Source organism: Lagenorhynchus albirostris, chromosome 1 (assembly GCF_949774975.1).
Source record: "Lagenorhynchus albirostris chromosome 1, mLagAlb1.1, whole genome shotgun sequence".
In the NCBI taxonomy this organism is placed as follows: Eukaryota; Metazoa; Chordata; class Mammalia; order Artiodactyla; family Delphinidae; genus Lagenorhynchus; species Lagenorhynchus albirostris.
Genome location: NC_083095.1, coordinates 91,113,049 through 91,127,305, shown reverse-complemented (window position 1 = coordinate 91,127,305; position 14,257 = coordinate 91,113,049). Strand labels below are relative to the sequence as shown.

The 14,257-nt window shown below is 39.4% G+C and overlaps 1 protein-coding gene across 3 annotated transcripts in view; it reads right to left on the bottom strand.

The window, feature by feature from the left end:
• The window catches only part of SLC12A1 (solute carrier family 12 member 1), an 89,895-nt gene that overhangs the window by 64,737 nt on the left and 10,901 nt on the right, over positions 1–14,257 (bottom strand). Inside the window, exons 3-8 of one of the 3 annotated variants that reach the window (XM_060149422.1) lie at positions 14,103–14,178; positions 9,102–9,197; positions 5,930–6,069; positions 4,774–4,884; positions 2,766–2,877; positions 690–817 (exon numbers count right to left, since the gene is read on the bottom strand). In XM_060149422.1, coding sequence (XP_060005405.1) covers positions 690–817; positions 2,766–2,877; positions 4,774–4,884; positions 5,930–6,069; positions 9,102–9,197; positions 14,103–14,178 — 663 coding nt within the window. Of the gene's footprint in view, positions 1–689; positions 818–2,765; positions 2,878–4,773; positions 4,885–5,929; positions 6,070–7,843; positions 7,940–8,469; positions 8,566–9,101; positions 9,198–14,102; positions 14,179–14,257 lie in introns of all 3 variants that reach the window. The other 2 variants (XM_060149409.1, XM_060149413.1) reach the window with 2 other exon arrangements.

The window sequence follows — 14,257 nt, the reverse complement described above, 5'->3', positions numbered from 1 at the left end:
TTTGTTTTTTCTTGAATATTCCATTCATTATGTGTTTAAAAGAGAAAGGGTGGTTCTGATATATTTTTTAAATAAATTTATTTATTTTTGGCTGCATTGGGTCTTTGTTACTGTGCGAGGGCTTTCTCTGGTTGCAGCGAACGGGGGCTACTCTTCGTTGCGGTGCGCAGGCTTCTCTTTGCAGTGGCTTCTCTTGTTGCTGAGCATGGGCTCTAGGCATGTGGGCTTCAGTAGTTGTGGCTCATGGGCTCTAGAGCACAGGCTCAGTAGTTGTGGCTCACAGGCTTAGTTCCCCCTGGCATGTGGATCTCCCAGACCAGGGCTCGAACCCATATCCCCTACATTGGCAGGAGGATTCTTAACCACTGTGCCACCAGGGAAGCCCGGTTCTGATATTTTTTTTTTCACTGAATTATATTCATTTTGTTGGAAATATGACACACTGTCAATATACTCTGTCCTTCTGATATCACTGAATAAGACTTTTGGAAGAACTATCTGGAATAGGATAGTTTGGCAGTAAAATGTGTCATTAAAGAGAGAACTTTTAAATAAATAGGAAACCTTGCAGAAATCTTACAGTTTTGAAATCTATAGAGAGACATGGTCACTGCTGATGTCTATAGCTCCTTGTCCTGCCCAAGTGCACAATGACCTCGCAGAATTACAAAGCAGAGGAAACAACATACCTCCAAATCTCCCGAGATATTGGCACCAGCAAGAATCCCAGTTGCTGCTGGGAAAAAAATGGCAAAGACAGAGAAGAAGCCTTCACCTTTTGTGAAGCTTGGCCCAAAGTTTTCTGCAAATATTGATGCTGCAACACAAATAATGAGAAAATTATCATGTAGACTTTCTTCACAGGTAGGAGATAAAGTTACATTTGGCTTCTATAGCCCTAAATGCAAAGTGTCCCTATAATCTAAATGGAATGAGCTTGAAGATATTGGTGTACTGCTGATGAACCTCATGTGAATATTTGCCAAGAGTCAAAATACATGTCAGAAGGTTTTAGATCTCTAGGACATACCCTGAAAAATCAATAATTTTCATGCAAACAGAGACCCATGCTGTCTACCTTCTTTGAATCTAGAAGATTGAAAAAGAAGGAAATGGAAAATTCTCTCATGACCCTACTGGCATACTCACAAATATACCACACAACATTGCCCTACACACATACAGCTACATTCTCACTTATATATGCACCTTAATCAGCACACTGCTTTTCTATGCCTTTTTAAAAAACATTGTAGGAGAAACTTATGGGTGAGGCTATCTTAGAGTTTTTTTTACTAATGTACTAACCTCCCTGCCCCTGTGTCTAGAGTTGGATCTTAGATCCTTATACCAAATTCTCATGTATAGGAGACTATATATATATTTTTTTCTCTCTTTATATATAATACATATATATGGAGAGAGAGAGAGAGAGAGAGAGGAGCTTTGGTCATAAAATAGTAACATCCCACAGGTTGTCACCAAATTATTTAAATGAAAAGAAAACAGAAACTTCCCTGGTGGCACAGTGGTTAAGAATCCGCCTGCCAATGCAGGGGACACGGGTTCGAGCCCTGGTCTGGGAAGATCCCACATGCCATGGAGCAACTAAGCTCGTGCACCACAAGCACTACCGGGCCTGTGCTCTAGAGCCCGCAAGCCACAACTACTGAGCCCACATGCCACAACTACTGAAGACCGTGCGCTCTAAGGCCTGTGCTCAGCAACAAGAGAAGCCACCGCAGTGAGAAGCCTGCACACTGCAATGAAGAGTAGCTCCTGCTTGCTGCAACTAGAGAAAGCCCGCGTGCAGCAACAATGACCCAATGCAGCCAAAAAATTAGTTTAAAAAAAAAGAAAAAAACTTAAAAAAAAGAAAAGGAACAATGTAGAAGAAAAACAAAGAAAGAAAAGGAAGGAAGAAAAATATGAACAAAAGAATCTAGGATGATGCAAAAATAAGGAAAGAAAATTTAAAACATAAAAATTACAGCACGAGCTGGAAGAAGGGAAAAGAATCAAAAGGAAAAGGATTTGCAAAGCAAACAAGACAATTTTACAAAGAAAAAGAATCAGGAAGAAAGAAGTGATGTGATATAAAAAGGGAACAAATACTGACAACCGAGTAAATAATGAAGGGAAATGTAAAAAACCCTCAGCAGTGGATTCTTGAGTAAACTAGAGTGGAAAGATAGGAAAGAGTGGATAGGCAGAGTAGAATAGAAGAGAGAAGTCAAAATTTATGCCCAGTGCCATGCCATTATCACAGATGCTATATTAATAAGTCCTACAATCTTTTATGCTTGCAAACCTGACAGTGATGCTCAACTAGGTAATGCTATAAGAAAGCAAGGTACAAAATTCTAGCAGGAAGAAAAAATGTGTTTGACTTCAGTGCTCTCAGTGGTTGGACACATTGTCTGAGCTATGTTCTCTTTCTTGTACATGCACTCTACTTCTACTTCTACTATTTGACAGAGACAACAATGTGTCCAAATCACTTTAACATCTGCTATCTTACTTGCTTTTCAAAATCCCTTTAGGAAGTTGTTATCATCACCCCCACCTTGGCAGGAAAATCTGAGAAGCAATCATGTCAGTTTGCAGCAGGATTGAGACTCACTCTGGTTCTCCTGACTCCAACCCCAGGCTCTTCCCTGGATCACACTGGGATTCCAGTGGCCGGGGTAGGAATCATGGGGATGGTGATGTGGGCAGGCAATGGAGAACCATTTATTGCAGAGCAAGTTATTTGTCATATGTACCTTGGTAATTAAAGAAACCTCTGGACTTTTTCTCATTGTTGGATGGAATGACAGTTCCAATGAAGAAGTTTGCAATAGCAATGAGAAGAATGATCAGAAGAATCACTTGAGCCTGGAATGACAAAGTAACAGGAGGTCAAATTAGATTTGTTCAATGACTTTTTACATAATTATAAAAGTTATAAGTGCCCACTGAAGAAAGACCCTATCTAATAATTCCAGTTAAGATTCTACTATCCAAAGTAAGTAATAAGTGTGTTCTCATAAAATGGCATCTTAATGAGCCTTATTTGGCCTGAGTATAGATGTTACATTTTCAGTGGGTGCATGTGCTTGGGCACTTGAAGGTGACATTTCAAGAGCATTTCAAGTACTAAGTGGGTAACTTAGTGCAGTGTTCCTAAGAATATAAACGGAGCCTAAAGATTGAACACTGATAGAGTTGGTTTCTTTCCTAGGCAGAGCACCTATGGATTCCTCCCCTTCACAGTAATAACTGCAGAAGGAGTATGAGAACACAGAATGATGCATAGAATTCCCATGATGCCTAGTGCACTTGACGTTGGGCTACCATACCAGTGTGTGCCCAGCATAAGCAGTCTGCAAGGTTGACCAGCCAAATCACTGTTCTTTAGTCCATCTGACATTTCATAGAGGTTATTGGCTTGGCATTCCCATATGCTGTTCCCTCTGCTGGAAACACACTTTTCCCTATACTTTGCAAAACTGTATCTTTCCTCTCATCCATTATGTGTTAGTTACCTCCACAGAGAGGCCTTTCTTGATCACTGAATCTAAACAATAACAGCTAATGTTCACAGAGGGCTTACAATACAACAGATGCACATCTAACTTTACCAATATTCTTTCAGGTAAATAATACCACCCACAACTGTATGAAGTAGGTAATACTGCTATCATCATTTTAAAGATAAAGAAACTGAGAAACAGAGAGGTGAAGTAATTTACTAAAGGTCATATAGACATAAACCAGGTTCAACTCCACTCTAACTACAGAGCTGGAGCTTTAAATTCTACCTTCTACTGTTATGAAACTACATTGCCTCCCTCCAGGAATAATCTGACGTATGTTCCCCCTGTTACGTTCTATCTCAGTGCCCTGTTTATTTACTTTAGAGCACTTTCACAATTTACCATTCTATATTTACTTGTTTATTACTCAGCTCCCCGTAGACCATATGCTCAACTATGGCAGGAATTGTGCCTGTGTGGGTCACAACTGAATATACAGTGCCTAGCAGAATGCCCAGTACATGATAAGCACTTCGTCAATTTTTGTTTGATGTATGAATGCATAATCTGGAAATAAATGCCAGGTGGGAATGTTTCCTATTGTCTTATGTAAGTGGGAGGCTTTGGCTATCTTTTCATTTCTGGTGACCACTTGATGTCTCGTTATTGCACCTCCAGGCACATAGGAACATAGGAGTTTCAATTGTACTAGTCACTGTCGAGAGTTACAAGGCAAGCAAAAGACGTGGTCTCCATCATTCCGAAATTTACTAACTGATTTACTAATAGTTAACTCCAGATATTCTCTAGTTCCAGGGCTTCTGATGCCCTCAAATTTGCTGCTGGAGTACTGGATTTCAGAGGGGAATGATAGTTTCTGCCTTTTTTTTTTCTCCCAACACACTTGCCATTTCTTGTGGGCTTCAGCACTCACAGCCAGCTTGGAAGGGGATACCAGGGTGTGAAGATGGCAGTAATCTTGTTGGCTCCGTTACTGTTACTGTAGCATCAAGGACAAAGCACAGGCCTGATCACATGAGCTGGACTGCCTGGACTTCGTGCTTTGAGGGCTTGGTGTTCCACCAAGCACTGACCTGGCTCCTTTTATCATAGAAAGTAATAACAGCAATTCTTTTTGAATATGGAGTTCCTTCTATTCCTGCAATTTGTTCGGGAAGCTGACTAGCAGTTGTTGGTAATATCATTTTGAGAAATTCACTAGCAGTTGTTGGTAATATCATTTTGAGAAATTCACCTTTGCTTCCCATTCCATTCCAGCTACTGAAATTCCCAAAAGAATCACCACTGTGATGGAGCCTATTATCCGGATGTCATTGGTTGGATCCACCATCATCGAATCACTCTCCTGGAACAAAAAAAAAAAATCACTAAAATGGTTAGAAGCTTTTTTTGCCTATATGTCTTATTGTAGAATTTAACAGTGAGAAGAGATACCATGCACTAATGTCTGGGGCTACACAGGATAATGGAAAAATGAAATGCTTATAAATTGGAGAAGATAATCTAAATTTATTTTTTCCTGTGATAATAGGCCTTTGATAGTCAAGGTTAGGAGTTACAAATTTTAGGGATTCATTCTAGGCACAGCTTTTAAATCTACTGTAGCACTAAGTAAAATTATGGGTACATACAGATATCATGTTTTGTTTCAGAAGAATGACTAGTTATTTTTATGTGTCAAGGGGAATCTTAGAAGAATAAAAATGAGTGGTTTCCAATGTGAATATCAAAAAAAATAAATGCTACTCAATTAAAGAACAAACTATGAACTATAATCCACTCATTTATTCATCTAATTTTCAAGTAGAGGTACCAATTGAATTCAGTGTCTGCTATCATTACCATAAAAGGAGGACTAGAAGTTAGCTCATATACTCGCTAATTAATGTGTTCACATATATACCATCCAGATGGGGCACCTAAACTAAAAAAGGCCCAGTTTCCTGCAGTGAGTTCTTCTAATGTTTGAACTTTCTTTCCCTTTGGAAATCTATAACCATAATAGTAATATTGCTGCTGACAATAATTCCCATTATCTTTTCTTTCATATTTTACACTGTATTTCATGTACATTATTTCATTTGATCTGTACCACATTTCTGTGATAGACATAAACAATATTATTAGCCCATACTATAGATTTGAAAAACAAGGTTCAGATGAACAGAGGGACTGGTCCAGAATCTCTCAGCTGGTAAGTATGAGAGCCAGGACTCTGAGCCAGTTCTCATGCCAAGCCTAGGGCTCCTTCAACTATATTCAGCGTCAATATTCTGCAGAATAAATCTGTTTCCTCTCATCTTGCCATAATGATATCCCCTAGTGCCCTGAAAAAGCAAAATAAACCAAATTATCTTGCTTGGGTGAAGAAAAGAAAAGCTTTTAATTACCTTAAGAAGATCTACCACAGTCTCAGCAAATCCCACCACATACATAGCAACAGCCACTGCATTGGCAAAAGCAAAGATCAAGCCTATAGACCCACCAAACTCGGGCCCTAAGCTTCTGGAAATAAGGTAGTAGGCCCCACCTGAAACAAGAAGTGAACATGCTTTACACTGAGGAACTTTTAGAGGATTTAGTTTATATGACCAAATAATTTTGAATGTCTGAGAACATTTAAAATACTAATTATTCTAATAAAAATATTATAAATCCTAGTAATTTTAGAAATCTTGTTCACTGTAATGAATAACTTAGCCCTGCCTTATATTCTGTATATAATCTACAATAGAACTACTCTGACTAAATAAAATCCCATTTATTGAAACCTATAATACACAAATGCTACTAATAAGAATACAGCAAACTTTACCCCACAAATTCTTTGTCTTTTAAAAAACTTCATTGGAGAGTTCAAGTTAATAATGTAACTGAAGTAAAATTTCATATCTGAAATTTCCAGGAACAGGCAGGCCCAGGCAGAGAATGAAGTGGATAGTTTATCATTGTCATTCTAACTTCCTTTCTGGTATAATTTCTGGTATACATTTACTACATTAAAAAGGTACCTGTATAGTGCTATAGATTATCTGCTCTATAAATCAGACTTAGTTTTGATGGTTTTAGCTCAAGAAGGCATGGTTATTGCCAAATACCCATACATGTATGGGTGTGGCAAATGGGAAGTAAGGTTGGGAGGGCCTGGAACGATTGCTTCTCCCTTGGACCTTGAAAAGAAGGTTCTGCTCATGGCTGTATACTTCTGGGCACAGGAAAGACTGAGCCAGAATAGTTAACTACCTCAAGAGTTCTGAGAGCATGTTACTGAAGGTTAAAATGACTAGATGTTGAAAGGCCTAGATAACTAGGTGTTTTCACAGACCATAGTGAATCAGTGACTTCCTATACTGAGCTAGCCTTAGAAGTAGACAGAATTGGTAAAGGAATGACACTGGACACACATATCTACAGCCAAAATTATCCTTCACTGAAAAGTTTTCACTGTTTCCTCCACTCTAGTGACTCCTTTGGGTTAAGACGACAACATCCTCTCTAAAAATGTAAACTTTTATTTGGGTGGGGCAAATCCCCGTGACTTTCTTTGTCCTGATTACATTAAATAAGTTAGCAGCAAGTTACTAGGCCTGGTCAAAATGAGAGACAGGCAGGAGCTGTGAGAGGAGCTGTTTTGTAGGTAGGATGGTGTTTTAGAAGGCCCTGGGTAGGGAGATCTGGATAAGGTACCCAAGTAGAGACCCCAGGAGCCAAAAGAGAATTGGAGGGGGAAGAAAGGAAGCTAGAAGAACAATAAGACAAACTTCAACCCCTCATTCTCTGCCCAGGCCTGCTTGTTCCTGGATGATTTGAAAGTAACTCTTTGTTTTATTTGTTTTTATTTTCTTTTTAAGAATCTTCTCAAGCTTATTGGCCATTAGGAGCATAGTGTTGGGGTGAACTCTGAAGGCTCACTGAGTGGGAAGTGTCAGCAGTGTCAGCTGGGGTGCTGGAGAAGACCCCTTCTGAGGGGCCCTGGGAGAGAGGCAGTGGGGTCCGTCCAAGGCACAAAGAAACCGTTTATTTCACTCTAATACTCTATGCTTTCTTTCTAGACACCTGGTCATTCTCTACTTTATAAACATGTTTAATCACAGGAAGTGGGCCAAAAAAATCTTTTCTGGAGATTTCTTAATTTTAGTTGAAAAGAATCATGCCTTGCTGTTTAAATTTTGGATTATTTTGTTTTGTTTTAGGGCTTCTGGGGACTAAGTATCAAAGTACAAATTTTACTTCCGACATTAAACCAACTCTAGACATTACTACATAGTGAAAGCTTATAGCCATAAGTACATGAATTGGCTTACCTCCTCTTACTACTCCATTTGTGCAAATAGCGGACATAGAAATACCTGTGAGTGTTGTCACTACCACACTCAGGCCAATGATGATGACTCCAAGACCTGAAAAATCCCCCAAGAAAGGTGTTTGGCTCCAGTACTTCAAGAAGTCACCAGTACTTCAGGAGGCAGCAGTCTGAATCTTGTCAAGGAAGGAACAGTCTCCCTGAAACCTGAAACGTTCTAAAAGATCCCATTCCATCTAGGTCTAGGAAGGTCTAGGAAGCACCTGAAATGTACTAAACTTTAAAACTGAAGCTGTGTCGAGAAGTCATTTCCCAAGAAACACCAGCGAGAGGTGTGCAGTAGCCTGAAAAATAAAGCATTTACCCAAGGAATTTGAGCATCTGGAAATCATGACCTGCAACGTGCCAGAGAGGACCATTAGAAAAGAGACCACAGCTGACAAGAGTAGACCAGGACTATACGCACAGTACCTTGTGTTTCCTTCTGTGTCCAGCTCATCCACATAGTTAGCCAGGCTTCAAGAACATTGGGCTACTTTCTTGTTCCCACCAAAAAGAAGTATAATAAAAAGTTTTTGCCTACCCGTAGCAAGTGATGAGAGCATTTAGATATCTTAGAAATTTTACCTCCACGAACAAACCCGTTAGTTGCTATTGCAGAAGTTGACAACCCAGTAATAGAAGTTACCATGGTGGAAAGAAGAATTATGAGAACTCCAAGACCTGTTAGCAATGAAAGACAGAAGATATTACATTTTACTTTTCTTCCTTGGATTCCCTATTGCTGCAAACTATACTGCTTTGAATTCAAGTGTTCACATCCAAGCCTTGGGCCCCAGTGGAGTTCCTTCGTGCTAAGGAGAAACGGGTTTGCCTGGCGTAAAGACCAAGTTGGAGAACTGCTCGTTATGATGAAGGATGGTTTCCAAAAGCAAACACAATCTAAAATGCAGCCCTGGAAAGGAAAAGCTGACTTACGCTGGTGTCCTGGGAGAGAAAATACCCTGGCTGCGAAAAGAGAAAACATAACATTTGACCTTCTCTCTTGCTGGAGAGGAACCTGAATGAGAAAGTTGGGGGTTTGACAAAGGTTAAATCCTTCTCCATTTTTCTTGCATCTCTTTTGCCTGGCAGGGGGTAAAAAAAATGAACCAACTTGGATTACCTTTGAAAACACTCCAGAAAAGTCAGTGGTGAACTATTTGAGCCTGTGTTGCCTTTACCTTACAAATGATCATGCGGGTCACAGGTTTAATTACCTCCTCTGACATATCCATTTGTAGCAATAGCAGAGGTGGATAAACCAGTGATAGCAGTCACTGTCACGGCTAAGCCGATGATAATCACACCAAGACCTCAGTTGAGAGAGGAAAAATAAAGGCAATTAAACGGTGGAATAATCCATTAGATCATTTACATAAAAGCCAGCAAGTCTAGAGTAGTCACCAAAGGACCACATTTGAGTTTAACAAATGTGGTCTGGAAATCACCACAGAGGAAATGCCCAGCATTGAAGTTTTCTGCCTGAAGTAGCACAGATCCAAGAAACTCAAGACCTAAGCTGTGCAGTGCAAAGTTTCACATAACTGAACAACTATGGCTGGTCAAAATTCAACATGAACCTCACTGTTTATGAAGTTCCAGACACCCATAAACATAATAATTGGTCTGAACAATCCCACGCTGTTAATATTACTAGAGTGTAGATGTTCATCCTTCCAGGGAAGTATCTTTTTATGTATATTCGATTGTGTAGGAGTGGAAAATTACATATAGTATAGAAAATTGTTCATCTGGCAGATGAGTAAAGTAGAAAGAATCAAATCAAACTACATTTACTTACTGGCTCTGTGAACTCTGGCAAGTTACCTATGTTCTGAGCCAAAACTGACAATGAAATTAGAAAGAATGCGCGTGTAGAGTGGCCGTGTATAAAGAAAGTAGTGGCGTGTATAAAGACAGAATGCATGTGTAAAGTAAAGTAGCATAGTGCATAGAACACAGTACATAATCAGTGGCACTGCTTTTTGATCAAATCCACAATAGTCATAACAGCTATTGTTTATTAAAAGCCAACTATATATCCAGCTGTGCTAGGCGGTATGTGAAATGCAAGGAAAAATAAAAATGAAAAAAGCTGCCCTCAAGGATCTTATGGTTCAGAATCATTTATTATGAGAGGGAGAAAGTAGACCAGAATTCAGAGGAAGGCAAGGCTGCTTTCAGTTTCAGGAAATACACAGCTAGGAGGACACTGAAGGGTAGCAGAATATGCTGTCCCAAAATTTGCCACTTTAGCATAAGGATTATTTTGAGCTAAAGACAGCTGAAAAGAAGAAGATACCTCTTATTTGCCTAAAGGCAGGACATAGATTTGTAATGGTGTCTCCTCTTTCCTCTCTACTGGGGACAGTTATCAGCTAGAGACTGGAGGACAGCTGGAGATGGTACTAGAGGAATCTACATAGACTTTACTAACTAGCCCTTATCTTCCGTTAGTTCCCCCATGTATTTGCCTTCCCACAATGTGCCACTCTAGAAACTCAGTCTTTTCCTTTGTCTTGTTACTTCTCTAAAAATGTGTTTTTCTGTTAAGATGCTTGTATAAGCCCAAGTTGTAACCACCCCTTTGAGTTACTCAGTGCTGAAGATTCCCATGTACATGCACGATGCACATATTAATAAACTTCTGATTGTTTTTCTCTTGTTAATCTGTATGTTGTCAGTCTACTTTACAGGGCCCTAGCCAATGAGCCTAAGATGAGTAGAGGGAAAACAGTTTTTCCTCCCCTACATTATCCTCCTCAGTGGAGATCAACCTTAAATTCAGGGAGAACTTGTAGGCACTGAAATCACCCTGGCTCCAGCCAGAATGTGCTTGCCTAGGTCTGTTTGGTGTGTTCCTTGACATAAAGTGAATGCTTCATAATTGTTGATAGCCTCGCTTGTTCCAAGGATGATAAAAAGGGCAGTTAGCCAAGAGAGGCTGTGATCTCTCTGGCCATGCCCCAGAACAAGGGGAAGTGGAAGGAAGTTAAGGACAAAAATGGGAATGAGCTTATTGGAAGCTGGCTCTTTTCATGCCTCCAGTTATATCCTGGCTCTAGCAGAAGTTTCTAGGCTATTTTACAGTTAAAGTGCAGTAGGAAGAGGCTAACCATGGGTATGAGATGCAAACTTAGACTATATTGGTTTGGCCTCTATAGATTCTTGCACATTTGGTGTTATAAGAAATGCTTGCACTAAATTCTTTGTATCTTTTGCAGGGATCCTGTGGTGAAGGTCGCCTCTACATCACTGTGCAGTTTCAAGTCTGTGTGCCTGTAAAGGTGACTTCTTTTTTTTTTTTGCACTTTATTTTAACTCTTGACTTTATTTTTTTATATAAATTTATTTATTTTATTACTTATTTTATTTTATTTATTTATTATTTTCGGTACGCAGGCCTCTCACTGTTGTGGCCTCTCCCGTTGCGGAGCACAGGCTCCAGACGCACAGGCTCAGCGGCCATGGCTCACGGGCCCAGCCGCTCCGCGGCATGTGGGATCCTCCCGGACCGGGGCACGAACCCATGTCCCCTGCATCAGCAGGCAGACTCTCAACCACTGAGCCACCAGGGAAGCCCTCTTGACTTTATTTTGAGGAAGTTTGATACCAAATGTTTAGCTCACCCCAGCAACAGTAGAGAACCAAATAGTTTGCATTTCATGACATTAAACCTACTCTGACTTTTATTATTTCCCTACCCCTTATATTCCCTTTGCCTTTATTTTCCAAACAATTCTTAATTTATCCTTTGGCATCATATATATTTCTGTACACCATTTAAAATCCTGGAACAAAGTTGTATGCATTTAAACAGCAAGGGATTTGCTTCCCTCTCACAATCAAACATAAAATCCCAGGGCAAAAGCAGCTTAGAAAACATTCAGTTCATAGTTTTCTCAAACTTAATTCTTGAACCACCTGCTTCAGGAAATGCCTGGGGTGCTTATTAAAAATGCCCAGACTTACTGACTTTGGATCTTTCCAAGTGAATCCCAGGATTCTGCAGTTTTGTAACTATCTTCCCAGGTAATTGTTATGCACCCCACAGTCTGAAGATTATTGTTGAGCTACCCTCAGCCAATCTCAATTTGTGTCTGCCTGTTCAGCAGCGTTCTTCAAAGAATTGATTGGGAAACAATTAATCCAGCTCCCTAATTTTCAGATGAGACAGTGAAACACACCAAATATAAATGACTTGCTTCAGGTCGTACTTGCTTTTCATGCCCTTCTTCCTTGCTTGATGTTTAAGTTTATTGGATACCACCATGCCCCAGCCAAGATGGTCAAGACAGAGAACAACTAGATGGCATTATCAGCTCATTCTACCAATTGCTTTTGGGGACAAGGCAGCCAGAACTTATAGCCCCAGATGGTTACCCAAGGACTGTAGCTACCATTACTCCTGGCTACAGCTTCCTTCTGGCTTTTTCCCCAGGGTCTGAGCTTGAAAGTATATTCAGGTTTCTTCCCCAGGCTACCCGCAAAGCCAGAAAGGGGTACTGCTTGTACTTGTTTGTCTTCTTTCCCAGTAAAGGGGACCCAGTTTGGACCCAGATGGTGACTTAATCAACTCCTTCAGCTTTAAGTTCGTGACAAAGTCCAGTAAAACTGAGTAAGGGTGATAGTAAGTTTCTACTACTCACTAAAGTCTATTTTCTCGGAATAAAAAAAAAAAAAACCTCCATTCAAAGGAAAACCCACTGGACACCCATTTAGGTAGAACTCTACTCTCTTCTGAAGCTGGATTTGACAATTTAAATAAAAGATCCTTATTAAAACAATACTGATGTCTGAAAGTATAATAAACAGTTTAGCAGAAGATAGAATTCTTCATATTCTACAATTTTGCAATAAACATGAAACTGGGTTGACTGTGAAGAATAATGTAAGATCTGATTAAAGTTCAGATTATTACCCAAACATACGGATTTTAAATAAGTTGCATTAAAAAGAATCACTCCTGCCCTGGGCTACACTCACACCTCCAAACAAAGTAATGTTTCCTGATGATCTCAATAAGTTACTAAACTGCCCTTAAAAAACTAATTTTGCATGAAACCCTGGAGCAACAGTTTGGCAATATTGAGATGCAGATTTTCCATGGAATAGCATATACTTATTTTGGACCCTGAGGCTGTAAGTGTTCATTTGATATGCATCATAAAGCCAGCAAGAAGCCCTTTGTCAGGAGCCCAGCAGTTGCCAAACACACAGAGAGGAAAAACTATGGGAACTGGTTCCAGCTCTTTTTCGCATTAAGTCTTCTGGTGATTCTGAATCTGTTTTGAGGAGCGAAGGCAATAAATAATGACCAAGTACCTTTTAAATGTGAATTGAGACACATTTTGGAGTAGAATCTGAAAGCACATCTGAACTCTGTGTTCTTGATACTAATGATTTATAGGTGTGCCCCCCACAAAGTGAACCTATAATGTGTTTTCCATATAGAGAGTAGAACACCATTAATTTTTATCACATTGAATCAGAAACTTTTATATAATTCAAATAAATTTTGTATAAATTTTAGTAGTATACTCACAATAAAAATATTTGCCAGAGGAAACAATACTTTAAATAAAATACAATATTTAAAAACATTAAATAAGCACTCAAAATAATTTCAACATCATCCATTTCCATTTAGCAAAATTATCAATACTTATATACATTATCTCGGTCTTTTTACCTATCTTTTTAAGCTTCTATCTGGCAATAGTTTATTAACCTTTGTTTTCTTACTACTTGTACCTGCAAGTAACACTGTTTTCTCTGGAAAATGTTCAACAATTCAGCATTTTTATTAGTCAAGTCACAGTTTCACCAGTTTTCCCACAAGTTATTTTTGTTCAGTGATGTTTTGCTAATAATTGTAAGGGGGATACTCTGATGAATGTCAGTATGTCCCAAAATATGAATACTATTATTTAAAATGAATGTACCTCTATATACCTGTACACCAAAAACTCTATGAAATGATGAAATATTTACTTGAGCGTTTATCTGGTTGGCAAGCTGGAAAATTCCAGGCTCCCGGGAGTTAACACTTTACCTGTCTTCCCTGACAGACATTGTCAAAGAGGCAAAGTAAAAGAGCCCAAGTGCAGATTAATTCTGCGATCTTCATCTCACATTCAGTGTTAATGGTGAAAACAAGTTGCTTATTGAGTTTTTAATTTACATTGAAAACTACATAGGAGGGAAAAAGTGCTTACCGATCCCAGCTTCTCCAACAATCCAGGAGAGGCGAATGAAGAGCATGACACCCCAGATATTCAGCATACATCTTACCTGTGGGTTGAGGGAGCATGGAAAAGGACATGAGAAGTGACAGTGGGGCAGCACCCAGCCATCTTTGTAACTCTGGTGT